The sequence below is a fragment of the Cyanistes caeruleus genome, chromosome 1 (genome assembly GCF_971803275.1).
Source record: "Cyanistes caeruleus chromosome 1, bCyaCae1.hap1.1, whole genome shotgun sequence".
Classification (NCBI taxonomy): domain Eukaryota; kingdom Metazoa; phylum Chordata; class Aves; order Passeriformes; family Paridae; genus Cyanistes; species Cyanistes caeruleus.
The window spans coordinates 111,259,116-111,285,716 of record NC_141701.1 but is presented as its reverse complement, the minus strand read 5'-3'; the positions used below and the strand labels follow the sequence as shown (position 1 = coordinate 111,285,716).

The 26,601-nt window shown below is 38.2% G+C and overlaps 1 protein-coding gene and 1 long non-coding RNA gene across 2 annotated transcripts; one reads left to right on the top strand and one right to left on the bottom strand.

The window, feature by feature from the left end:
* Positions 1–863: 863 nt before the first annotated feature.
* On the bottom strand, positions 864–26,601 carry DYNC1LI1 (dynein cytoplasmic 1 light intermediate chain 1). The gene is made up of 13 exons (XM_086850402.1): positions 26,337–26,601; positions 25,974–26,047; positions 15,014–15,130; positions 13,244–13,474; positions 9,955–10,124; positions 8,720–8,813; positions 6,961–7,096; positions 6,482–6,593; positions 5,022–5,081; positions 4,852–4,896; positions 4,202–4,322; positions 3,875–4,033; positions 864–1,810 (listed from the first exon to the last, which is right to left on the bottom strand). Exons 1-13 carry the CDS (start codon positions 26,504–26,506, stop codon positions 1,698–1,700), a joined length of 1,602 nt encoding a protein of 533 aa, XP_086706528.1. The 5' UTR covers positions 26,507–26,601; the 3' UTR covers positions 864–1,697.
* LOC147655824 (uncharacterized) lies at positions 5,010–10,151 on the top strand. Its single transcript, XR_015276416.1, has 3 exons — positions 5,010–5,135; positions 6,592–6,734; positions 7,312–10,151. It is a non-coding gene; the product is annotated as an uncharacterized LOC147655824 (long non-coding RNA).

The following is a 26,601-nucleotide window of genomic DNA, read 5'->3' as shown; positions in this document are numbered from 1 at the left end:
ACTCTTCTTGGTGGTGCCCAGCAACAGGGCAAGAGGCAACAGCCAGAAGGTGATGCACAGGAAGCTCTGCTGGAATGAGAGGCAGAATTTTACTGTGCAGGTGACTATGCACTGGAACAGATTGCCCAGAGAAATTGTGGAGTCTCCCTCACTGGAGATATTCAAGAACCACCTGGAGGCGATCCTGTGCCACGTGCTCTGGAATGGCCCTGCTTGAGCAGGGACGTTAGACCAGATGACCCCACTGTGATCCCTTCTAACCTGATTCATTCTGTGCATTTGCTAGAACCACTATAAAATGCAAGAACTGAGTAAGAAGAGTACTACCACATCCAAATAGAGAGATTTCAAACTAATCAGAGAAATTAATATAAGACTGATTTAAAAAAACAAAAAAAACCCTAGAAAACCCGAACTCCTTATAATAAGTGTCTTGGCAATCATTTGATTAGGATATACTTTTTACATTTCCTAGTCTGAGGCTGTAAGTAGAAAATAATTACAAATTTCACAGAGGAAAAAGTGATGTTCAACATTTGTGTACTGAAAGCTTAAGTCCTAACCTTGGTCAACTACTAGACAACACACTGCAGCCAGCAGCAAGATCCTTAGTCTAATGAGTGTGCTTTGAAAACATTGCAGCACAAACCACCCAAGTCAGATAAACTAGTTTCACTCCTAGGAACAAACACTGCAGACTTATCCCCCTCCTTCCAGAAACAATGTTTTAGGGAAGTGTAAATACCTGCAAGATATTATTCACTGAGAAGTAAAAATATAAAAGCATGTTTTAAGATGCTTTATACCACATCCTTAGATGTAACTGTAAATGAACAAGAACACCATGGCTTCAATGAAAGTTATTTAAATTTGAATGCAGAGAATACTTTATTAACTGATTACAGTTTTGATGACCAATTTTAAACCATAAGTAGTGTGGGAAACATAGTGGGGGACATTAAGGCTGAGCCATATATATATAGACAAATCTGGATACTGATATTCTGTACATTTAACCTCTGCTTTTTCTTTATACATCTTTTATTCAGTGTCTGAAATTAATCAAAGAGGAAAAAACAAAAAAACCCCAGCCACTAATTTAGTCTTATACCTGAATGCATTTTTGCATGGGTTTTTGAATGCAGTGTAAATTTCAGTGGAGATGAAACAGATTTTTTTAAACCATATTCCCAATGAAGTGTTTAAGTATAACCGGAGTTTGTTGCTATTATAGATTTGTGCAATTATTTTTCTCTTTTGAAAACTAGCAGTAGTTCTCTCATGTAGAGGTTAATCTATTTAAGATAGTATTAAACTTACCTAACAGATTGGAAAATCAATATAAATTAAGTGCCTGTGGTGTGTATCAGTTTTCCTGTTCTAAGCAACCCCTATCACTTAAGTGGACATACTTGCAATTTTACAGAATTACACTGACTTTTTAACAAAACCCAGAAGAAAAGAATTAATTTACTGTTTTTGCACTGTGAGCAGTGCTCCTACACAATGTGATAACTGTTTTCCATCTGTACAGCTCCCTTTTGTAAAGTTGGGCAACACATATAAAAGAAAGACAGACATCAATGGTTGGTGTTCTGAAAGTTATTTCAGTTCTTTAGTTCCAGTCACTGAAGGAAGAGGCAGAGGCAAGTTTGAATTATCCCAGAAAACTGAACAATTGGTTTTATTTGGTGTCTTCAAGATGCTTCGCCTTCTGTGGGAGATGTAGATGATGTAGGAGAGACCATTTCAGGTTTTCGTGAAATTCTGTCCAATTCTGCCTGAACATCTGTTAAAACTGGCTTCTGACCTACAAAATAAATGTGTATCATTCAGTCATGTTTATGAAAAACCTATGGTATCTTCAATTCTCAAATCAGACAAATCCTAATAATTGTTACTGCATGCTTTGGGTAAAAAAATTAAGGCATAAAGCCAAAACCCTAAAGAAACAGAGAGGAAACAGTAGAGAGAAAGTCATATCCTTAAAGTATAAAATACAGAAGACTATTAAGACTAGCAGTTATGACTACTTCTATACAGTTTTCTGTATAATTTGTTTTGAAATAATGCTGAATGTAAAAATCAGGGGTTTCAGCAAGCCCAGCAAAGTCAGTTTTGTGTACTAGGTCAACACAAACCTGACACCACTGCTCATGGGTACACACAGACCTGCAGATGGCAAATCCCTTTCTCTCCTCACCCACTTATCCCCTCCCTAACTTGGAATGGCACAAACATTTGTGCAGCCATGCTCTAACTTAATTCAAACTCAAAACACACCATTTCCCCCCACCCTTTTAATTCCTCCTCCTCAGTCTAGGTTTCTATCCCACTATGTTCTATAGCAAGAATGGAGGAGAAAATATGGGAAAAGGCAGTGCAGTATTAGGACTCCAATTCTATGACAAGGGTGCACAGCATCTGTAAAAGAATATTCTGACACACATGCAGTTGTAGCAGTGTCCCAGAATCCTTTCTGAAGCTGCAAATTAACAGGAACTATCCATAAAGGTAATTTTGGCCAGATGTACTTCACTGCTCTTCAAATCATTTAACTAAAGATAATACTGTATTAAAATCAAAATAGCTAATGTTCCAACTAATAAGCAGTGGAATTTCCCAAAGCTGCTGAGGAAAAAGTAATTCTCAAATCCCAAACTACTGTCTTAACAGACAGTTTTCAGATTTGAAGAGTGAGTGCCGCAGATATCACTAAATACAAGACAGAAAACACTGAAGATGATGACGAGGTCATATCTAAGCCAAATTTATCAGCATTTATGATAACTCCTTGAAAACATAGTCCTTTCTGATGTTAAACCGGCTGTAATCCTAACCCTTCATTTGTTGCAGAGTAGGAAATTTCTGAGAACTGTTTTGCTCCTTAATGATTAAATTCTGTCCTTGATGTTTCTGCCACAGCTCCAGACAGAACACTTTTCCGGAGTGCTACCTCTGTTTGCTTGGCATCATCCAAACCTGCTGCCAGCCACTCCCCACAGGATTTTTCAGTGGGTGCTCTCTGTGCCTCATATTGCGTCAGCTGCATTTGTTTGAACAATCTCCATATGTTGTTCAAACTGGCACTGCTGACTTTGCCTACAGCACATTAGGAAGCACTCGGACTTTGCTTAGCCAAAGTTTGCACTGAGAGTTTTGCACTTAGAAAAGGGAACTGTGCAGAGGTGAAAAAAAAATTCAGGGTTAATCTACACAAAATGTTAGTGGGAAATGTGAAGTACCAATGAAACACCAGCATTCTCCCCTAAGTGCAGCATTACTAACCTCTGGGGAAGCAGGGAGTCAGTACATTCCTGCATCTAGCTTTAGCACAGTCACTATTAAACATTTCTAGATTAATAATATTTTTAAATTGCCTCATATATAAACAGCTGTCAAAAGAAAACACCATAAGTATTTTTACAGGCTGTCACTAAACTCAAAGCACTTATCACATCAGAGCTAGAACACTAGCTATTAATTTAAAGCTATTTTAATACTGACAGTATTGTCAAAAAGAATCAACTTGAAATACAGTCCTACCCTATTTAAATAAGACTAGAAGAGGCTTATGGCATAAACTATTTCACTGGGATGGTGGAAATAAGGGAAAAAATCTAGGAACTCATGTTGACATGATTCATGCTTAAACAACTACATGAAGGTTTTCTTTGCTCCTCTGAAAGCCACAAAAATACAATACTAAAGTGCTGTGAAAATAAAAGCAAAAAGCCATATAGAATATAAAAGCATTTATATATATCTAACATTCAGTTAAATACGGTAGTGTTCATAATTCTGATAAACTATACTAACAGAAACAATGCATCACTCAATTTAGATTGAGTTGATCTTTTGTCATTAATCATACCTGACTTTTTTGCTGATGGTGGTAAGTTGCTTCCAGCACTTCCAGTGCCACCTCCTCCTGGACTGCCACCAACACCACCAGGGCCACCAGGAGAACCAGTTTTCTTGCTCAGGAGACTATTGAAGAAGTTAGCCAGGACTCCTTCAGATGTAGCTCCAGCTACAAGGGGAAGAAGGAAAGAAAAAACACAACACAAAACCAACACGGATTTTCTAAGTAAATACTGTTTTAGTGCGTTAATAAATCTAAATAAGAAAATTAAAGCAAGCAGGCAAAGCAATTATTCTACTTCTCCAGGTACATTTGTGCCTTCATAAGAAAAGATACCTTTCATATTAGGATCAATCTTTTTTGACCCAGTGGGGATGGGTGTAACACTGGCAACATTCGATGTTACAGATCTATTTGGTGTCCTAGGAGAGCCACCAGGAACTCTTGGTGAGGCATCCTATTAAAAAAAAAACAACAGAAAACAACAAACCAACAAACCCAAAGTGTAAGAACAGGTTAAATGAAGCATTTTGCTATTTCTCACAGCTCCTAAGCTTTTGTATTTTAAATGTAGTATCTCATGCAACTGAAATGACACAGGATTAGATTTTGCTGATTGCATACAAATCTTTTCACACTTGTAGAACATACTATTAACTTTAGTGTAACTAAAACACAAGAGAAGCTTTTAATTTCATCCCCATGAGAAACCTGAAAATCCATCTGTTACTCAGTAGTGCCTCTGACCATAAATTCATTCTAACATACGAAAAGGAGAGCCAGGCCCTTTAGCCCTTACTGTCAATACAAGCTGTTGTGACTCACTGTGGAGTGTCATAATTTTAGAGCACTACGAGTCTTTAAATACTATGTAGTTTAAAACAATTAGATCAAACAATATTTGACAGTGCCATTAAAATCAAACTTCTAAATAAATAAAAGCTAACGACTTTCATGTGATGGTATTTAAAATTTTTGTTACTAACCACTGGCCTTCCTGCAGCAGTAGGTGGTTGTTTTGCCAACTGTGACTGCAAAAAAACAAACATACATGTAAGTGTTAGATATTATAATGACTAAGAATAAAACCCCAAGTTTGTATTGAGAATGTTGTTAAATTAAACTCTTGCTGCTTGTTTCATAGACAGAAAATTACCTGCTGCTTCATAAGAAACACTTGGTCATCCTCTGCTACAATTTCTTTTTCATGAACAAACTGCAATACAAAAACATGAGCATAAATTTGACTAAAAGAAAGAAAGAAAGAAAGGTATTTTCTTTTTTATCTTCTGGTGAATATGACCAAAATATTCCATGAAGTACATGTATAAAATACTGTGATTGCTGCGTATCACATTTTTCATATTTAAGACTGCTGCCTCATGATTCCATTTAGGCCAAGTTAATTAGAAGTGAAATAGAATTATCATTAACTCCTTTGACCTGTCAAGCATAAAGCTGTAGATACATTTGTAGAAAGACCCACTAAAAAGTTCACTTAATTGTTCAGTGAAAAGGAATTAAGTAAATGTTCACAAGGCACATTCAGGAGTTTCAGGATCAGTAAGAAACATTCACAGATATACACACTCTGCGTCACACAAATGTCTCTGCTAATGTATTGAGGCCTCACCTCAGTATTACTTTATAGGTAACTATGGCACACATAACTCTTCAGCTGTGTTGCTCCACACTGGTGTAGGAACTGGACACAGACATCTCAGATCCCGATTCTATGCATCAAATCATAAGCACTCTCCTTCCAAATAAATTCATCAAAAATTTTTCCCAAGCAAGCATGGGAAATATCAGTATCAAAGTTTATAATCCAGGCCTGAAGTTTGTAAGCATGCAAAAGGAAATATTGTCAGTTATATTTTCCTTGGTTACCTATTTAGCATGACTTGGTAATTACTCTTAAGATTTCAGAAAGGACATAGTATTAGTTTCCTCCACTAAAATAATTCCCAATTGAAAATAAGATCAGTTACAAAATCTTAGCTTTGTTAGAAAAAAGCCATAGAAATATTTGCCTTCAATAACTTTTGAGTTCATGAGAGTCCACTGCTGCAGGCATTTTGTTCAACAACCTCACATATGTTTACAGGTCATTCTGTCAAGGCCTTTCATTAGATAGCACCAGGGAAAATACACCGAATGTATGTAAAAGCTGTTTGCACATGTTTATTTTTGATTTTACACTGTCTCAAGCTTTCTTATTTTAAATACTCCAAAAGCAACAGAAAGCATTATGAAGTTGTAAACAACTCAGAGCAAAATGAAATGTTCTTAAAGAAACACAACCTGGGAAACAGGTAAATCATATTTAGGCATTTCAATACCAAACATGTCTTAAAAGCAAATCAAGTGTATTTGTAGTCTTAAACAATGTAACAGTAAGATGTAAGCTGAAGAAGAGCTATACAGAACAAAAACACATAATGATCCTTTTTGTTAACTAAAGAGCTACTTTAAGTACAAAACAAGAACATTCCTCCCCCCCACCCCCAGTACATCACACTTTTGATAAGCTGGAAGCACAGTCTCAATGAAAGAGAAAAAAATTACAGGTAAATAAATAGCAAAGAAGTTAAATGCAAAGAGATCTCAGTGTACCTTTCTGACTGGTGGTTTTGTTATGATGTCTTCAAAATTGTCATCTGCTTTTAGTGTCTGGAAATTCTCATGCAATATTCCTATCTTCTTGTCATTATCCCAACCTGCAGGACTAGAGAAGGGATTATTTGGCTTAAAATTCTATTGCTGCTTCGGGCTATTCTTGCATGCACTCCTGAACTGCACACAACTGAGAGCCAGGAAAGCTGTCACAGTGCCCATTCTCCAATGCAAGATTGATCAGTATAAGTAGGTAAAGACTGGTTCACCATGCTTAACATTTCCCTTTGGAGCAGTGTTTATAATCTTCATCCACTGGAGAAGTGCATGCTTGTAATCATCCACTAGCACTCACCAAATTCCAACTCATGAGAATGTTACATGGAACTTTAAAAGTCATAAACCAAAAATAAATGCAGCTTTACAGAATTGCAGATTCATTTTGTAGTCACATACACATAATAGTGCAGATAACTTACATAAATACCGCATCTTTTTCCACAACAACAGCTGGAACATTGAAAGGAAATCCATACAACTTCTGGACTATATATTTATACACTAAATCAATGTTTTTGTTTTCTTTTACTGAAGTGTAAATAAGTGCTGCCCCATCTAAATGAACGTGTTAAAGAAAACTTTGTTTAGTGGAGAGTAAGAGAAACTAAAGTAACCTTTAAACTATCAAAAAAGGATCAGCTACTTTGTAGAATTTTGAAAGGGAATACAAAACCAAAGCAAAACAGGTCAAATAACTTCTAACACTTCATTCTGAAATAAGCTATTAAGTAACTTAAATCAATCTTTCTTCTTTTCTGCATTTGTTCTAGGCCACCTCAGCTCTCGATTTTCAAGTAAAGCAAAGGCTCTTCTTGATTTCAAAGCCTCCCAGGACCAATGGTTTCACTAAATGCCCTTAAGAAGTCTTCTGCTTTTAGTGATCAAAAAATTTCAAGCCATATCCTTGTATCTTCTCCTTATCCCACCCTGCAATCACTACAGCACTGACACTAGCAGCTTCAAAAATGCCAAATATCTTCTACTTTCCCATCTGTGGGGTTTTTTTTTTAATTAGGGGAACAAACTCTCACATTATACAGTGATCTGCTTTTAAAGGAAATGAAGGCAAATGAGTTTACTATGTATCAGTTACTAAAAGACCAAGAGAGTGCTTAGTATTCTAGCATGGTTCAATATCAAATCAACACATTTTATGCACAGGATGAATAAAAGAGTAATTTTTACTTTGGGATTATAAAAATACCAAATTCCCTAATTTATTTCTACATGCCTGCAATTCAAATCCTAGAAGAAAGTCATATGGTGGGGTCTGATTCCTATTCTGGGAAATTTAGAATGGAATTGCAAGTTGTACACGGCATATGCAATTATGGAGGCTAATCCCTACTGTTTTATATTCTTCTGCCACACACAAGAGTCACTACATAATTCCATTTTGAAAAATTAGGTCTTGGAAGCCCTTTGAAGGAAGTGCCATTTCAACTGGGGTCTCTGGCTCTTGAACTAACTTTTCCATCTGTCACCTGCTGTCCCTCCAATAGCATTTAAACTTCCCTTTACCTCAGCACAAATGATGACAGACACAATGTAGGCATGTTACTGGCATCTAAAATCTACATCTCAGCATGTCTATCTGAATAAACAATATTAGACTAGTATTTTATACACTTATTCTAAAATAATGAAGTTTAAAAATAATAATAGCAGAGCAACAGCTTCTGGGCATTGTCTCTGTATCAATACAAGGGAAGTCAGTGGACCTTGCCTACAGCAATTCACACCTCTTTCCTTCTGTCCTAACCTCGTCCTGTGGAATTACTGAGCATGGAGAAGACAGCATATTTGGGACAAAATAACATGCCTTATGTGCATCTGGAGCAAGATCATACTTAAATTAATTATCTTGTTGGTATTTAGGGAGCTTGTCAGCTAAAATGTGCTGTTCTGAGAACTGATTTCCTAATTAGGGAAATAGAGGCAATTCATGGTAAGGGGACATGCTAGAAACTCTTGTAGCTCTGTAAAAAAAAAGGTACAAGAAAACAGAAAAATGTTATTAGATGTTGCCCATGGGGGTAGCTGAAGGAGACTGCAAGCTACAGTAAAAGAGTTGCATCCTACTTTGGTACAGACACAAATATTCTTCTAAGCTTGTCATAATTGATATAAACATTGAATTGAATAATTGTATCATCTTTATGATGTGTTAAAGGATACATTGTAAGCAAAACCGTCTGATATGTGACTGAATGAAGTCGAAGTGTTCATCTCTGTAGTCATGCTCTTTTTCCAGAACACTGATGGCATCACACTGTCAAAATAAACACAAAATTAATATACTGCTAAAATAGCAGTGCTGCTACACATCCAGTTCACAAGGGGAAAGGGAGATGGAGTGGGGTGGGGTAGTGCAGAGGAAAACAAAACCTTTTAAGATAGTTTAGAAACACAACTAAATGTTTTTGGTTTTAATAACATATAACTAGATGGACGTGTACTGGAGTCAGCATAACTTGAGAGTTCAAGTGACTGGAACTTTTCATGCACTCTCCCTCCCCACTCCAATGCACTCCCCACTCAAAATCTCTGTTGAAAACTTGCCACTAAGTGACATCACCATTTTTTACCCATTGTTTTTTTACACACTGTGGCATTAAAAGACAGTGTTTTTAATCCAGTTACTAACTAGCTCTTTGCATAGGAAGGCAAAAGCAAGGAATATGGAAGCAGAAAAAGAAAAAAGGTGTGGGGGTGGAGAAAATAATAGAAGGAAACTAGGAGGTGGGAAAAACATGCTGTTCAAATGAGAGGGTTAGCTTTCCAGAGAAGGAACAGCATATGCATCAAAAGATTTTGGCCTTCCCTGGGGGACAGCAGAGGCTGCAGATGCAGTATGCTTAATGCCAATGAGAACTGAGGAGCCGGGGGGAAAAAAACAAGAAAACCGGATAAAAAATAGCCACAGGAGAACCACACCATTATTTTCTCTAATATGGTTACATATCTAACAGAAACCAAAACAGATCGCATAGACCCCTAAGAACTGAGAAAAGTTAGAAGTGCAGCACTTCACTAACTACAACTCTTGAAGAAGTTATCTTCAGAAAAATATCAGAAATATTAAAAAAACCCCACTATTTTCAGAATATGGAGCACCGTGGAAATAAAGGGGAATTCTAGTTGCTTATTGACTAGCTCATTTCTGTGAGCAAAACCAGGTCTGAGGTATTTCTCAATTCCTTTAAAACTGGTAGAACTAAAGGAAAAGCTAATTCCTATAGAACATGAAATAATGGGTTCCAGAAGATAACCAACCATCCATATTAAACACTTTAAGAGTTCTTAAGTGAGGTATTCAGAATAACTAAATAACCATCTGCTTCCCACCCCAATCCACAATTGACCAAGTTACTTCAATAAAATATGCAAAAGACCTAAAATGTGAAACAAACCTTTGTACAAACTACTACTACAGGAATGCCTAAGTTACATGTTAGTGTATCTGCACCCAGGGGTAAAATCACACTGTCATCTTTGTCTTCCTGTAATGAAGTATTTCTTCTCTGTGGAGAAGCTGGAAAATCCTCGCCTGGTTCTATATACTCCTGGAAGTCTCTTACCACTGAAAGTAAAAAAAGTTACATTAAAACATCAGATGCTTTATTATTTCAACAATGATTTCCACTGCCATTGATCTCTAGCACTGTCTGCATCTTGGTCTTGAAAAAATGGAGCATGCACCTAGTCCTGGCTAGCTCTTGGCTCTGTGCAGCACAAGGAAGAACTAGCAAGTCTGAGATATGCTGGATCAATTGCCAGAAGAACATGATCAGATAAAACTGCCTATAAGGCCAATATGAAATATTTTTTTTTAAATCGTTTCATTATGAAACCACTAGGCAGTTGCTACTAAGGATTGCCGTTTGATCTGCTTCCTAAAGGACATAAGTTTCCTTCCATTCTTCTTGGCAAAGTTAATGTAACAGTTTCAGAATAAACAGAATTAAGCTTCACACAAACTGCTTAGCTGCCACTGTATACTAGGTTTTACCTACAAAGACCCTTTGTCCACACTTCACTCTCTGTACAGTGACTCAGTAGTCCTATAAACAAAAAATAATAGAAAACATAAACACTACTTTAAACTAGCTTTATGACTAGTTAATAGCATATTAAATATTTGGAATGCTTTAAAATTATCAGATATTACTTTAAAATGTAGCAAGCAGGGTAAATTACACTCTAACTTCCTTTTTTTCTAATTCTTGTTGCAAGTACTTGTCATGTTCTGCTGCACACACCCAAGCCTCTAATTACACACTCACTATTCCGACAGTCAGGGATGCAAAGTGAGGCATAAAATGTCTGTATTTTTCACATCACATGTCCTGTTCCACACAGCAGAAACAAGGCTCTACCAAACCAAACCACTGCCTTCTATTCCATGAGTAGCACATCCTGATTCAGCACAAGAAGTCGGGCAGCAAGGCAGCTCAGCTGCATCATGCGCAGGGGCAGTGAACTACACCAGAACATCCTCCCTTTCTGTGTTAATCCACTGCTACCTTCACTAAACTGACTGAAGCTCTCTGAGTTTATACCTAGAAAAGCATCTGTTGCAATTAACAGAGCAGGATTTAGTTCAACACCCTAGAGGAAAACTAATGTTGGGTCAAGATTATTCAATTTTTCTGCAGATCTTGGAGTTCACAATAACAAAAAGCACATGCACACGTTATCATCACAAACTGTCAACTCAGGCTCTAATTCAAGTCTGGTCTGAAAAGCTTTTAAGATTCACTGAATGTATCTGAAACCCAGAGTTCTCACCACAATATGCCAGTCACTCTGCAATGTCTTTACTGTATAGTATCCTGTCCTGGGATAATCACATAAATCATCCAGTGGATTCCTAAAATTCCCAATGTGTGATCATAACATACTAATCTTTATGTAAGTATGGAAAGCAGTATAAAGGAGGAATAATTTAGTATATCACAGCTCCAAAACTGTGGAATACTATCTTCCTTAGAAAGATAAGGTCTTCCTTAAAAAACACAATTTCATTAAACACAGATTAATTCAGTGAAGAGGAAGAGCTATTCCAACCTTTCACACACAGCTATGTATCCCCAAATGCCTTTCTGTACCAGTTCTAGTCCTCGCAGGGTCTGTCTTTGAGTGGAGTTAAGCTGCTAGAATTGAAGACAAACACAGCAGCATGCCTCCAGAAAACCACACACACAAACCCTCAGCAGACTTCAGTCCTGGTAGCAAGTAAAATAAGCTCTCAGGAGCACTGAGCCTGACGCAAGAATCTAGTGGGATCCTGTAGCCAAAAGTCAGGCAAACAATGTTCCCTCATCCTTTTGGCAAGCTCCTGCCCGCCTAGAAATGCATGAAGTCACCTCACAACGGGATCAAAACAAAGCTTCCAGGGCCTCTGTTATAGCCAGTGTTCAGATGACTTAGATCTGTAAGAATTAGACCAGATGATAGAAAACCAAGACTGACAAAACTAAATGGAGCAGCATTTTTTTCTTGACTCCTTTCATCACTTACATTTTCTGGATTTTGTAGTTTCTCTATTCTGTTCACTCAGTCTATATAGAAGCAAAACTATCACCTATACACCTTTTATAACATACTGCATCCATACTTTCATCCAGCAAAATCCTATCCTGAAAGTGTTTGAGGCAATGTTTAACACACATGCACTAACATCCAAAACCAAACCAAAAAACACGTCCAAGAGAGCTCAACTCCTCCCACCTGGAAGATATGATTCTCAAGGATACTTCCCTTAGAAGAATCTCTCCCTTAAAGGGACAAACAAAACAACTAATATTCCACATATCTCATTTCAGAGTATCTACAACTCTCACCTTACATTCCACTTCATCACAGCACAGCTACATTTCTAAATTAGTGTAAGCACTCATTGCTTAAAAATGTACCAGTCAGAGTGCAACTTCAGACTTAAAAAGCATGTTTAATCATGCTATTTGATCTCAATACGCAGCTTTCTCAAATCTCTTCCTCGTAGTAATTCACCGAGAGATGAATGGGAAAGATTCAAATTCTACTACCCTAAGGGAAATGCAAAGGGCTGCTCAAAAGTAACATGGAGCTATAATATGAGTTCAGTCAGCCAGTTTAAGAAACCCTGCAAAATCTTTGTGTTCTGCATGTTTAAAACTAAAAAAACAAGACACGGACAGAGCAACAAACACATAGCTCTGTTAACATCAATGATAATTACAACAAAACTCTTCAAGTGGAAAGGGCCCAGACATGGCCATGCTGCCATAAATCCTCTCAAAATTTACACTTTTGGTAGGCACAGAACAGGCCCCAGATTCTCTAACTGGCTAACTACAGGAACAGTTAAGAAGCTGATGTAGTGATCTGCCTTTAAACAAATAAATGAAAAATTAATTGAATGCTTAGAATTTTTTTTTTGCCTGGTGAATCTTATCTAGAAAAATACTTAAAAAGCAAGACTAATTTCAGCTGTGTTCATTCTGAAAGTTTTTTCCCCCCCTATATTGTTATTCTGTTAGAAAGACTAGTATTGTTCACATAGCTACTTGAGACTTATTTGAAGCTAGACTTGCTTGATAAGTTCTAATTTTAAATACCACTTCCAAAGAATGAAAAAGACTGCAATGGAGAGATTAAATGGTGCAGAAAGCATTAAGCATATTTAAATGGATTCCCATGTATTTGCAGAATACTCACTCTTTTGCTCCATTTCTTTCATTTCTTCAGGAGGAATTTTTAACTTGTCAATATGTTCTCTTACAACACTTGCCCATTTTTGTAAAGAATCCAGTGCAGTCCAAGGTCTAGACATGTCTACTACCAACATAACTAGAGTGTCCTTTAGAGAGCTCGCCTCCATTGCAAATTTAAGAAGACCTTTGTGATACAGGTCACCATCCAAAATCCATACATTACATCTTGTTTGGTCTACAAAAAAAAAAAAAAGGAAAAGCATTTAATGAGATTTACTTGAAAGACACCACTACATAACAGCTATTGAATGTTCCTTGGACATGTAAAATACAAGGAAGAAAGCAGATGATGTTTTATCAGTCTACTGAACATACATAATGACACAGCAATCTGCAACTTGTGGGGAGACAAGCTCCTCCCCTTTCAAACCCTGAAGTTTAATGGCTGATAACTTAAGATTTTAAATACATTATCTGAGAGAGAGGATCCAGAGGAAGCATTCAACATTTCCAAAACAGTCGATCACCATTTTTGAGTAGGAAAACGTTTTCTTCAAGATGCAACTTAGAAGAGAAATATTAGGTGAACTCAGTCATCTTTTTGCAGCCATTGGCCTGCTCAGCTCTCAAGGACTGCCATCTCTCTTTCAAAACTCCATCTGACATGGTTGGATAACTCTTAGAGCACAGAATGTACTTCAGCCACTCAAAAAAACCTGAAGAGCTGTAAGTTTTTAATGACTGAGTTTGACTTAACAGACAGTTTACTCTTCCAATTTGCAAAAGGACAATCACCATACAAACAGACCATCCCACTGTTTCCCCCCAAAAAATACCACAATACTAGAAATTCACAAACACTTATGCAGTATAAGAAGAAATGCTGATTCAAAATTAGTTGGCTTAATGTAATTACATGTCATTTCAGGTAGATTTTTATTACTTGGTACAGAAGTTCTGAGGAAGACATTTAAAGAAAACTCCCAATCTTCTTACATCTGGTTCCAAGCCATCTTGGAGACCAGTATCCAGACATGAATGTCAGGAAAGCATGTGATTTCAGAGGAAAAAAAAAAAAGAAAAAAAAAAAAAAAGGCAAATTTCTTCTAGCTCTCCTTCAACATGTTTGGGATTTTTTTTTTTTTTTTTATATAGTATATACAAGAGTTCCCATTTTCCTCCGAAGCTTCCAGTACATCCTTATTCACAACTTATAACTCCAGGTACTGGGATATTAAACAGGACCTTAAACATACTTTTTCCTTTCTAGCCATACCTTCACCCAGGTTTTTGGATTTTCTTGTTTGTTTTTTTAAATCTCCTTTAGCATTGTGCACAATTTCCTACCCATGAATTGATGGCAATAGTCTCGCAGATTGTGTGCCAGCAAGACAAAGGTTTCTCTGTAGGTTCACATTAACTACTTGCCACAGCAATTGAAATGGAAGATAGAAGCCTGGTCACCTTCTCCTCTAGGCCTGAGGAACACACATCTATTCAGAATATTGCAGCTAAGTCTGCTTCCCTGGTCTTTTCTTTTTAGCTTTTTCTTTAGACAGGTTCCTCTCTTTCTCTACCACTTCAGTGGTCATTCCTGATATCTACTGAAGAAATTACACAGACAAACTTCCTTATGATACAAATCACTTTTGGCATAAGCTGGATTCCTGCATACTATAAAGACAGAAAAACATCCCACTGTCATTTCAAATATCACACTACTCAACCATTGCTTTCAAACTGGTTTAAGATATTGTTACAAATACAGACTTACCATCTCGGTCTTCATCATGCACATTTAAATACAAATACTCCATTCCTCTTCCTTTTTTGTACTCCTCTATTCCTTGAATTTTTCCTATTAAGCTAGTTTTACCTGCTCCATCTTCACCTGAAGAAACAGAAGATATCACTCAGTCTTTAAGCACAGTTACATATTAAAAATCACCTGGGGCAAAAAGAAAACTGTATCTTAACAGGGTAACTGAGCTCATTGGAGTTTTGAAACACAGCAGGTTTTGCCCCTATCATCCATCTGTTATAAGTGCATGCTTCAGCTTCAAATATTATTTCTACTTATTGATAAATGCAATTATGACACCAACAACGTTACCTGTAATAGGCTTTTATACAGATCTTTAAATGCATATGCAAAGGAGTAGTTAAACACCTCAAACAATTTCAGTCTTTCAACTACAAAGCAGTAACAAAGTTTTTCTAAAATAGAGTTTAATTCATAGTAAGCTCCTCTTACAGTTCAGAACTCTCTCATTTCAAACAGCACACTGAATAAGGCAAATCTATTACCTCAGCTTTTATGAACCGGTTTCTTTGAATATTTTCTCTTTTACAGCTCTCAAGAAATTTTAAAAAGAAGTGACAAACAGTAAGCCCACTGCCTTACAATACATTTGTGTGTATTTGGACAACACAGAGACAAGCCCGCAGTCCAGATCCATTCACTCCTATTCTCTCCCTTCCAAAGGGATCTTGGATAACCACTGAACCTTACAGCATATGCACAATGTAAACACTTCAACTACTGTCAGAGACCCTTCTTGAAAAACTTCATTTGTAATCATAAGTCTCAGAGTTGGAAAACTTTATGTGCATTTTTTTCCAGTTCAAAAGAGTAATCAAGTTGAATTTGGACATAAAGCAGGGGTTTGTCAGTTTGTTTTCTTCTCTCATTTGCAGAATGATGAGTATTGTAACAGACATGACAAAATTCTTGAAAGTCACAGCTTATAAAACTGAAGTTTATCCCAGGTCCCTAAGAAACACTTTATCAATTTTGTGTCAAACAGAACATTTTTTCCCAAGTCTCTCCTATAGAGGAAGAGTCTAAACACTTGCTTTTAATCACATAACAAAGACAAAAGTTCAAGGGCAGTAATTTTCACTGCTAGACATAATGACGTTTTCCCTGTGAAAAGAACTGACCACAATCTTACAGATATCACTATGGCTACATTAAAAACACTATAGCTATAACCACTGTAAAGAACAGAGATATCACACTTTGATAGACTGATTTTGAATTTGCTTAACATATCATCCCCAAATTTGCCACACTAAGTCTTCAATTTAGAGGACAGCTTTATTTTCATATTTCACTAACACTGGAAAACATAAGACTGCCTACTCTAAGGTGCCATGGGAATTTTACTCAATAGAATGAATGCATTTTAAATTAAATATATTTTGAGAAAGAGAGAGAGAAATAAAACCAGCACTGAAGTTTGAAATCCAGTTAAGTATAGACAAGTTAAATGAAAAAATAAATTGCATTCCTTTAACTTATCCACAATTTAAGGGTTCATTTGTGAGCTCCTGTGCTCATCAAGATGCACATTAGCAAACAATTACAGCTAGTTTTAAATAACCATTGGAAAGCAATGCTACTTTCTAGTCATACATCAAGCTTTTCCTCTTGTAAGAGTATCTTTTAAACGACTGATGAAGAGTGAAGAGTTCAAGCTTCATCACCATAGATGAATTACAATTCCTCCTCTGCCTTTACCTCTGTACTTACCCAAGCTTCTTAAAATTGTCATCTACAAATAACTGAGAAGACTTTATTAGCTGCTGCTCTAATGTTATGAAGCTGCTTTAACTTTTGCCAACAATGTCTTATGATTCATTGTGCTGTTTTACCTTTCTGAATTGGCAGCTTCAATTAATGCATGCCAGCAGAAGGCTCAACAGGTAAGACAAATCAAAATTTGTTACTCCTTTTAATGAGGGGTTGCACCAAAGAGCTTTCTGAGTTTCTCAGAACAGTTGACTTCCAGCTAAGTTCTTTTGCATACTAGAGTTGGATTCACACAAGTGACAATAAAAATTTCTACTTGCTTGAATTTGGGAAACTTTACTATCTCCTGTGTGTATCTACCAGCTCTTAAAGTAGCTGCAACAATTCTAAAAAACACCCATGGTTGTAAAAAGTTCTGCATCTGATAAAATATACACCTAAACAGTCTAAATTAAAACATACAGATGCTAATACCTAGACAACTATTGTTACAAAGTGCTCATGCTAAGCAATATAAGCAAACTTGAAATATACTTCCCACAGGCCCCTTACTTGTCATGGCTCTGTGTTATGTCATTTCCTCTCCAACCCCGTATTTCCAAATGCCTAAAATAAACTGGAGTTCAATATTGTTAAATTAATACCTTATGGCAAAGTAAGAACTGGAATTTTATTTTCCCCTCTACACTAAAAGAAGCTTTACCAAGTACAGCACAAGAAAAATTGATTTGAAGTAAAATGAATACCTCCGGACACATATGCACACACAGCAGTAATTTCAGCCTTCCATCACAGATCTACTTGAATTTAATCTGTTCCATGAGGAAGCCTGTCTGTTCTCTTGTCCTTAGCAAATATTCACCCATTTCAAAACATTAAGATCAGGCAGGTGGATCACTGACACACATAACAGTTCTGTACAAGTTACTGCATGAAGAGAGGAGCACTCATCTTTCATGAGGGAAGCCAGAATCATGCATCAGTGAAGTCTGAATTTAATAATACATAAACCAACTAGTTTATAAACAGGATGACCCATTTGCAAGGGTACAAAATAGCTGCCTAGCTAAATGTGCCCTAGCCCATAGGAGATACAGAGTTCTTGACATATTTAAACCAAATTAGAGTCAGTAGTATTTTAAAAGCTGTGAGGAAGTAAAAACAGGACCATCATTTATGACACAAGGACTTCCTCTTTTTTGCCCAAACAACTGATCATAAAGGTGAGGAAAAGATAACTGTCTTGGCCAGGAGAAGACAGAATCATAACAGAATAGTTTGGGTTGGAAGGGACGTTCAAAGGTCAGCTAGTCCAACCCCACACTAGTGAAACCCAGCATGCTAAAAACTTGAGGTTTCGTCTACGTCTACTTTCTATGCATAGTATGTTGCATATACCTTTTGAAATCATGACAACTGCAAACATATTTGTATCCTTGTTATTATTTTTTCCCAACCTAGTCTTCAATAAAAAACACTTGAAAAGTCAACACACTTTGAATACACTGAGTTATGCTAAGAAAGAGCAGCAGCAGATTTTTGCTTTGTAGCTACTCTTCAGCAACAATATCAAAACAGAAAATCTTAAGCCAGTGTTTATCTAAAACTTCTAGATTGATTTTAGAAATCTCATTATCAGATTAATTCTAAGTGCTAACTTCTAAGACTTCTCAAACAAAATTTAATTTACTTAAAATAAATTTGAACAAAATCAAACATTGTAATGCTTTACCTTGTACAGCATCTTCTCTCTCCCCCAGAGGAGAGAGAAATATATGCAAGGAAATTAAAGTCTATTAGCAGTTGGAGGTTTGATTGATAATGCACAACATACTGATATAATTAACATTAATTGCTACCTGGGGCATATAAAAAAGGATATATGTTAAGAAAATATGTAAATCACAATACATATATGGCTTTTCAAATTACAAACCTTAACACATTTAACATATTTACCTTTTTTTGTTTGTCTCTGGATATCTCTAAAGTATATTAAAAAGTAATACTGCTTAGTTTCAGACAAAAGGAAAACTTCATATCCCCTAGGCTCAAACATTACTGCTTATTAATATTATGAAATAGAATTTTTTTCAAGTGCTACTGAAGCAATATAGAAAAAAGAGCCTTATGCACCTTCAAGAATAATTACCATCAATCTCCACTTCATTTCAGAATTCTGGAAAATCCTGTAGCTTCTTTATTTTTAACTGTGGGATAATTAAACAACTGACTTCCATACCTAAGCTCACAGAGCAAAACATTTCTGACATAGCATTTCAAGGGAGAATAAAAATCAGGTAGATTTTGCACCCTTCTTTTGCAAATAACATAAAAAGGCTTCCTTTTGTGGTGTAAATACTAAACAAAATTTCTCCATTAAACCAAACTGCATTCACACATTAATACAACAGTGAAGAAACAGAAGTGATGTTTCTAACAAGCAGTGCTATGCACCAAAGCTGAACACCAGTAAAAGAAAAACAACAGATTTAATTTTGCACAAAAGTCAGGCTAGGAAGCAGTTGAAACAAAGCCAAACCAATCTGCTTACACACAGTATTTCACTGTCTTGTTAACAAAATGGATAGTCTTATACCCAACTAAACAAACGCTGTTGAATTTTTATCCGCACACTGCTGCTACTACATTCCTCTCATGAGCTCCAGTTTGGAGTTGTGAAAGCTCCTCTGTCCAAGGTGCTACTCTCTTCACAAAACAGATTCTGAAAACTTCCTTCTTGCTGCTGCCCCCAAACATACAGGAAACTGTAACAATAGAAACCCTTCCCAGCCTCCTCCCTTCTCACAACTCCAGGCAAAAAGCACTTTTACTGAGCAGAAAATCAAGTATCACTAAATGTTCTGCTACAATACAGAATTTAGCAGAATGGTCCCCCCCCCAGACAGGAAGAGTGGGCAATGAGGTGAATGAATCTCCTTCTGTGAGTGCAGGCAAACAAGCACTTACCTGTGTCCTGCTACACCAACTGTTCAACCATAAACTAGTACCTTAGAGAGGACTTAGGCTCTCCGTTACAGAACTTATTCAAACTTTAAATTAACATTTTCAAATTCAAAATATTTACTACTCATGCTATTTCCACATTTCTTTCAGTTTAGCAAATGAAAACAGAAGTAGAATTTCACTGGTCCTATAACAAGAATCCTTTAACACTTCTTACTTGTCACAGAAATCTGTGAAACATGGAAGAGCAATAAATGTGTTATCTCCAGGACAGGCATGAGCTTTGACTGCCTGTTTAAATTGTTCCTCCATTGTAAAGTGTCTAGTGTGTTTAAAATATGTCAAGGCAAAGAGACTAGAAGTGAATATTTATTTTGTGTCATCAGTATTGGTAGCCTGCCCCTCTTCAATCCAGGACTGTGATTTTTTTTTCAACAGCTCTTTGAAAAACCCTGGATGCTGTACTTGCTTGTAGTCTATAATCCTAGTGGTTCCTTGAAGGAAGATTTTTGTTTGAATTTTAATCAATTAAAATTCAGCTTGATATGGGAATTCTACAACTCATCTCTAAAAAAAACACATTCAAACAAGGCCGAACAAAACTAGAAGTAATGATTCCAATTAACATCTTCTGCACACCCCACACCCCTAAGCATATTTTTGTTAATCAGCTTTATACTTTTTACAATGCAAAAGACTGCTTCTGGATAGAAAAATCCAGAATGTCCAATATCTGTAGCATAAAACACTGCATATTTTTATTAATAGAAAAAAAAATCTATCTTGCTTAAATATGATAAAACAAAGCCATCAAGTCTAAACATGAGTTAACAAATGGGGTTAAAATGCCTTCCCAGAGTTCCAGAGCAAACTCTATTCCATACCATGTGGAATGCCTACATCCTGACACAGTGGCATAGAGACGTAATGATCTTCCTACTAGAACCAAGCACATGTGCACTATAGCTATTTTCAAGATAAAATACTTGTCACAAGCTAATAACTGCCTTTTCTACAGCTGCGTATTAGTGAAAGAGGCTTGTTTACACATTCTATACTAATTGAAGAATGTCCTTTACAGAACAAGACCAAAATAATCAGAGTAAGCCAAATTCAGTTTGCTTTCAGAGAATTAAAGAACAAAATTTGTTACGCTGATGAGAGCCCTCTATACAATCTCTCAAACCAACATGGAAGCGCACAATAAGTAGGCCATAACAAGTTTACAAATAACTTGTCACTAAATTTTCACTTGCTCATTGAATAAAAATTGTCTCCCTCTCCAAGTTTATTTTACTCTGCCAGATAAATCTTTCCCCTCACATACAGTTCACTTGGTGTATCTGTGGCACTGAAAAATTAAGTAACTTTTCTGAGGAGCGCCTTAATTGCAGGTCAGCCTTTTAACATGACAGAAAGCAGATTGCAGATAATTCTTCCAGCAAATATTTTGCCATGTCTGCACCAGAAGAATACACAGCCTGACTGTGGAAATACGTACGGCAATGGTGTTAACAGTGTTTGGAGAGACCCACAGTCAGAGAAAGGCAAATATTGCAGAGAATTCTACAGTGACTAGGAACAGCATCCATTTCTAACTCAGTCCTTCTCCTTTAACATAGCAGGAAGTTGTCTAGTGTATTTTATCCAGGTTCACTACCAAAATAGAATAATCCCATGTTACTATCCATGGGACACCTTTATTGGTACTCCTGCCACTAACCTGACTAAAAAACACAAAAGCACAATTCCTTTCAGTGTTCTTCACCTTTGGAGCTATTTCTGAGATAGATCCAGTAACCAGCAGCACCTCTGACACTGCAGAGACAAACTAAAATAAATGCAATTCAAGAATCACAGAACTTTCCATGCTGTTTTAGGCGATTTCTACTACACAGCATTCTTGTAATTTTGGATTTTTGGAGGGGTATTATAGCAGGAAGGACAACAAAGACAATACACAATAAAGAAGTTGTGTATTTAATTCTAAAAAAATGTAGCTTCAAAACAAGCAATTAGAATTTTATCTAGGTCAATGCCCCATCAAAACAATTGACACTTTAGAAGCACAACTCTGCTGACCTAAACACAATTTGACTACATTTGCAAGGCTTTCATTGCCTGCAGAAGGTGAATTAGTTGCAAGAGGACAAAAAGAAACCCTCTGAAGTAACTTCTGCAGTACAAGGGTTTTTAAAATATTTGAGATTAATAATAATGGACAGTATGAACAAGAAGTATTTTATCAGTTTCAATGATCAAATTATAAAAACTAAGCTGTCAGGTTTTGGAAAGAAAAAATGAAAATAAAAACTAATTTTTATACTGTTGAGTACAAATTTAAAGTAAGCAGATTTTACAATCTCATGAAAATTTGCCATATCAAAACTTAACTTTCAAGTTCTTTATATTCCACAGGTTCACTAGAAAAAAGCAGCAAGCTAAACCTGCTCTTGAAGGTATACTAGGAATGGCTGCTACTGCAGAAAATGGTACACCTACACACAGAAAAGTGTACCTGTAAATTAGCTGTGGATTCTGCTTCTTTCCAAGCATCTTTACTGGATGCCACTGGACAGGAGCAGAGCTCCAAGATTCAAACAAACAGGCCTAGCCCTGGGAAGTGAGATGTCTGGGATAAAGAGAATATGTGGACATGAGGCAATTGAACTCTCACTGCCCATTAAACTCAAAGCTTTTATCATCAAGTCGAGTAAAATGCATACAAAACTCAAGCACACTAGTGATTCACAAGAAGCATAACTGTGTAGTAAGACACAGAGAGTCAGGCATATGAGTGTCACTGGATGGTTTGACATTGTTAAAATTGTAGCCAAAGAATATACTGTGCTTCAGAGACAGAGGAAATGTATGAAACACAAAGCCAGATAGAAAACATCTATTCAATTCACTTGCCAGCTGGGAGCCTGTGTTCTGGTGCATCCTGGAATGACTTTGAACATTACTGCTTGAATGCATGCAGCAGTTTATTGGATAAATTCTTAGTTCAGGTCTCTGAATCCAAGCCTTCACACATTCCACAGCACTGAGGATTCCATCCATAATCTGCAATGGTGAGTTGTCAGCTGCTCCCCTCTACTCCACTCACTGATATATCAGAAAGGGAACGAACACAAGAGCTCCCAGTTATAAGCATCAGTTCTCTCATCACAAAAACTAGCTCCTGTGATCAACTACCTTTATTACGCAATTGAGCAAAAGGCAGCCCAGGAGAAGAAGAAAAAAGAGAAAAGAATTAAGCAAGAGCAACAAAAACACACTGCTTTGGCTATCTGCAAAAAGTAGCTAGAAATGTCAATGAGAGCACTCAATATCCTTAAGAACGCATGGACATTTTTACATTTTCTGCTGGTAGCTATGGCCACTATGACAAAACTACCTAGGAATCAGAGCATGAGGGACTTACAGTAAAGTTTAGAAAAGCTTGCACTTTTATTATTTGTTCATACAAGAACAGAAAGATGAGAAGCTTTCACACCACAGGTGGTGCCAATCAGAGTTTAAACTTTAAAGAAAAATAGTTATTGACAAAATGTCTGCAAGTGAAACAACTTCGGAGAATAAAACTGTAAGTCAATTAATTTTGGGCTGATTTTGAGCAAATGACTACCAACATTATTTGTTAACCTTCACTTCACAAAACAATGTGCCATATCTAGAGATTAACATTTGGCATTCCAGTCTCCTCTAGTTAGATAACTCCAACTGCTTTCCAGGTTCTTAAAAATGAGATGTTAACACAGCTAAAAATAAACACTGAAATAGCAGAATTTGCATGCCAGACATAGGTTTCCAGAACAATTAGGCGTACAACTATATGCACTGTTTCAAAAATAAAAACGCTGTAGGCAAATTAGAAAACCTGTCCTAGCAAACAAAAGAACACTACATGGTGGGTTTTTCCAGTTGGTTTTTCAGGGTGGGGCCAAAAGATGTTGGAGGTTTAAGGGATTATTTTTAATGCAGTTTGTATTGAAAATAAGCACTCATTTGTTACTATAAATCACATTTAATCTGGCAAGTTTTGACCAATATGACTGTTTATACAGTAAATATTCGCCTGCCACAAACTGACTGAAAACTATCATGATGCTGGTCAGCTTTACACCTTTTGCTTACAAGTACTGAAAGTATAAAGAAACTTAAAATTACCATGCCGGGAAGTACTCTGTATTAAGTAACAAAAGTTGGTACAAAACTATCTAAAGGAACAAAGCTTGAACATAGAGGAAATGTTTGGTAACAGAGAAACCATAAACACAGCTCAAAAATCCAGACAGATAGAACTTCACACACTGAATCTGTCCAATACAGAATACATAAAATCTCTCCATTTCCTGTGCCACTCTGCTTCAGGAGCAGCATCATAACTTGCAAGTGAACAACAAAGATTACATATTCTCATGAAAAACACAGCCATGGTCCTCACTGGCCAGTCCTCAGACCTGATATTCTTTTTCCTAAATACATGCCAAATTTGGGGTTTTTTTGCCCCCTGTTGGATCAAGGCCTTCCAGAAAATACAATTTCTAAGCAAGAATTAGGATTTCTTCTACAAATCTGTACATTTTCCAAAGAAATGCATCAGACAAATAAAGGAGAAAAAGCTTTTACATTAAGTCATTCTATAAGCTGTACATAAATGGCAAAAAAGGAAATTTATATACAACAGGTTGTATGGCACAAACTACATGAGCACTTGGAAACAATCTATGGTATCCTTTCTAGCTCTGAAGGAAGCAGTCTCCAGTTACTGAGCACTAAGGATTACCTGACTACGAAGAGAGAGGAAAAACAAACAGTGTAATCTTCTTGACAAGGATCACAGCTTGAAGAAGAATTTTCCAACTTCAGCAAGGACAATCATCCAATTTAGGTTCAAAGTGTCATACCTAAAAAGCTGCCAATCCTTATGAAATATTTCCTTTGTTTAATATCACTGCAACTTCCAATCTCAATATCCTACTTAATTACATAACATACAAAGCAACAAATTAAAGGGTAGTAAGTCTTGTTAGAGCTTCAGAAGACCATGCTATCACCCTTGCACAGTCTTCTCCTTCTCAGTCAGTTTTAAGTAACCACTCAGCTTATCAAAACAGGAAGAAAAGGATCACAGTGATTGCTTTAGGATTACAGAGGGAAAAAAAAAGCCTAACTCGAAAAACCTCGAGAGTACAAACCATGAGGCTACGCAGAATCATAGCGTGCACAGAGTCTGCAAAAATATATTTTCTGAGTTTTAACCCTGTTTCCAAATATTAACACAGTTCTTTCTGGGGATGGGGAGGCTGGCAAAAGGAGTGGAAGAAGCAGCTTGTTATAAATCCATACACCTGAACTCGTTATGTTGTCTACTGGTAATAGTATTTAATAGTCTTTGAGGTAAACAAAACAACAAAAACCACACCACACTAATAATAATACTAATAACTATTCATACACGTACACTTGAGACCATCCATTTCTCTCTCTCCTCCATGAAGCTTTTAATTTTGGCGTATCGTTTTCCTTCATGAATTGCAGCTGGGTGTCCAATCACCGCCCTATCAAAGTCCCCTTCCGTACCTCTCACCTTGCCGAGGGCCAGGCTGGACTCAGGCCCTGGGTGGAGATCCCAGGGCGGCAGCGCTGCCGCTGGGTGCGAGTGGGCAGGGCAGAGCCCGCACGGCCCTCCCCGGGCCCTCCCCGCCCTCCGGCCCGCAGGCAGCACCGTCATTGATGCCGCTCGGGCCATGGGAGCGGTTTTTGTGTCCGCATGACACACCGCAAGCGCCGGCAAGCGGCACCGCCGGCTCGGCTCCGGCGGGGGAGGCTTCGGGAGCCGCACGCCTCCCAAAGCCAAGGCTCACGTGGGAGAGACAATAACAGCTCCCGATCCAAGCCATCCCCGCCTATGGAGCAAGGCTGGGGGAAGGACAGTGAGGGTATTATGGCGAGGTACCTATGATGAGGCGCCCATCTAAAGTATCTGTGGACAATCTCCAAAAAGAAGCAAAGCCATGCAAGGGGAGGAAGCGGGAGGGTTAAGACAGCGCCTTGCCACCCATCACCCCCCCTTCCCTTGGGGCGCTAAACAAGGGAAGCTGCAGGCGCCCAAGAGAGCCCAGGAGCCCGCCTGTGTGTGCGGCGGGGATGGGAGAAGGATCGGGATGCTTTCCTCAGTCTGTGTGCGGAGGGGAAGGCAGAAGGATCGGGATGCTTTCCTCACCCAGCAGGAGGACGTTCTTCCCCGAAGGCAGCTTGGAGCGCGAGCGCGTGGACACCTCGCTGAGGATGCAGGACCTGGCGAGGAGAGACGACAGCGCTTAGGAAGGGTCTCCTGCTTCCTGCCGGTCCCCACCCTCGCCATCTCCTGGGAATGGGGGGGGCTACGGCATGAGGGGCGGGGGGCAGGGCAGGAGCTGCCACTGCCAAGGGGAGGTGCCCCCCCAGCTCAGTGACTGAGGCACTGAGCGCCAGCGGGGGCGGGGGGATTATCCAGCCCCCTTCCCCTCGCCCCCCGCAGGGCACCGAGGCGCTCCGAGGGCGGCGGCCAGCGCGCCCGGGTCCGCGGGGCGGGGCGGGCACTCACCAGAGGTTCTGCCCATCGTCCTCATCGCCGCCCGCCCGCAGCTCCGCGTTGTTATTGTTGGCCGTGGCCGTAGAAGCGGCGGAGGAAGCAGAGGAAAAGCTGGCAGCCGAGCCGAGCCCGGAAGAAGAAGAGGAGCCGAAGGAGCCGGCTCTCCCCACCGCCGCCGCCATCTTCGCTGCTGCCTCCTCCTCCCTCCCCTGCCCCGCCGCCTCCCCGGGACGCGGAGCGGGCGGCGGCGCCGCGGCGCCGGCGGGGACCCGGATGT

What these genes read in the sequence shown, in the direction of transcription:
- DYNC1LI1 (XM_086850402.1), bottom strand. Translation starts at nt 26,506, where the DNA reads ATGGCGGCGGCGGTGGGGAGAGCCGGCTCCTTCGGCTCCTCTTCTTCT. An exon ending in GCATGATGAAGACCGAGATG is followed by an intron (nt 13,475 to 15,013) that starts GTAAGTCTGTAT and finishes TTTTTTTTGTAG; the next exon opens with ACCAAACAAGATGTAATGTA. An exon ending in TAGTAGTAGTTTGTACAAAG is followed by an intron (nt 8,814 to 9,954) that starts GTTTGTTTCACA and finishes TTATTTTGACAG; the next exon opens with TGTGATGCCATCAGTGTTCT.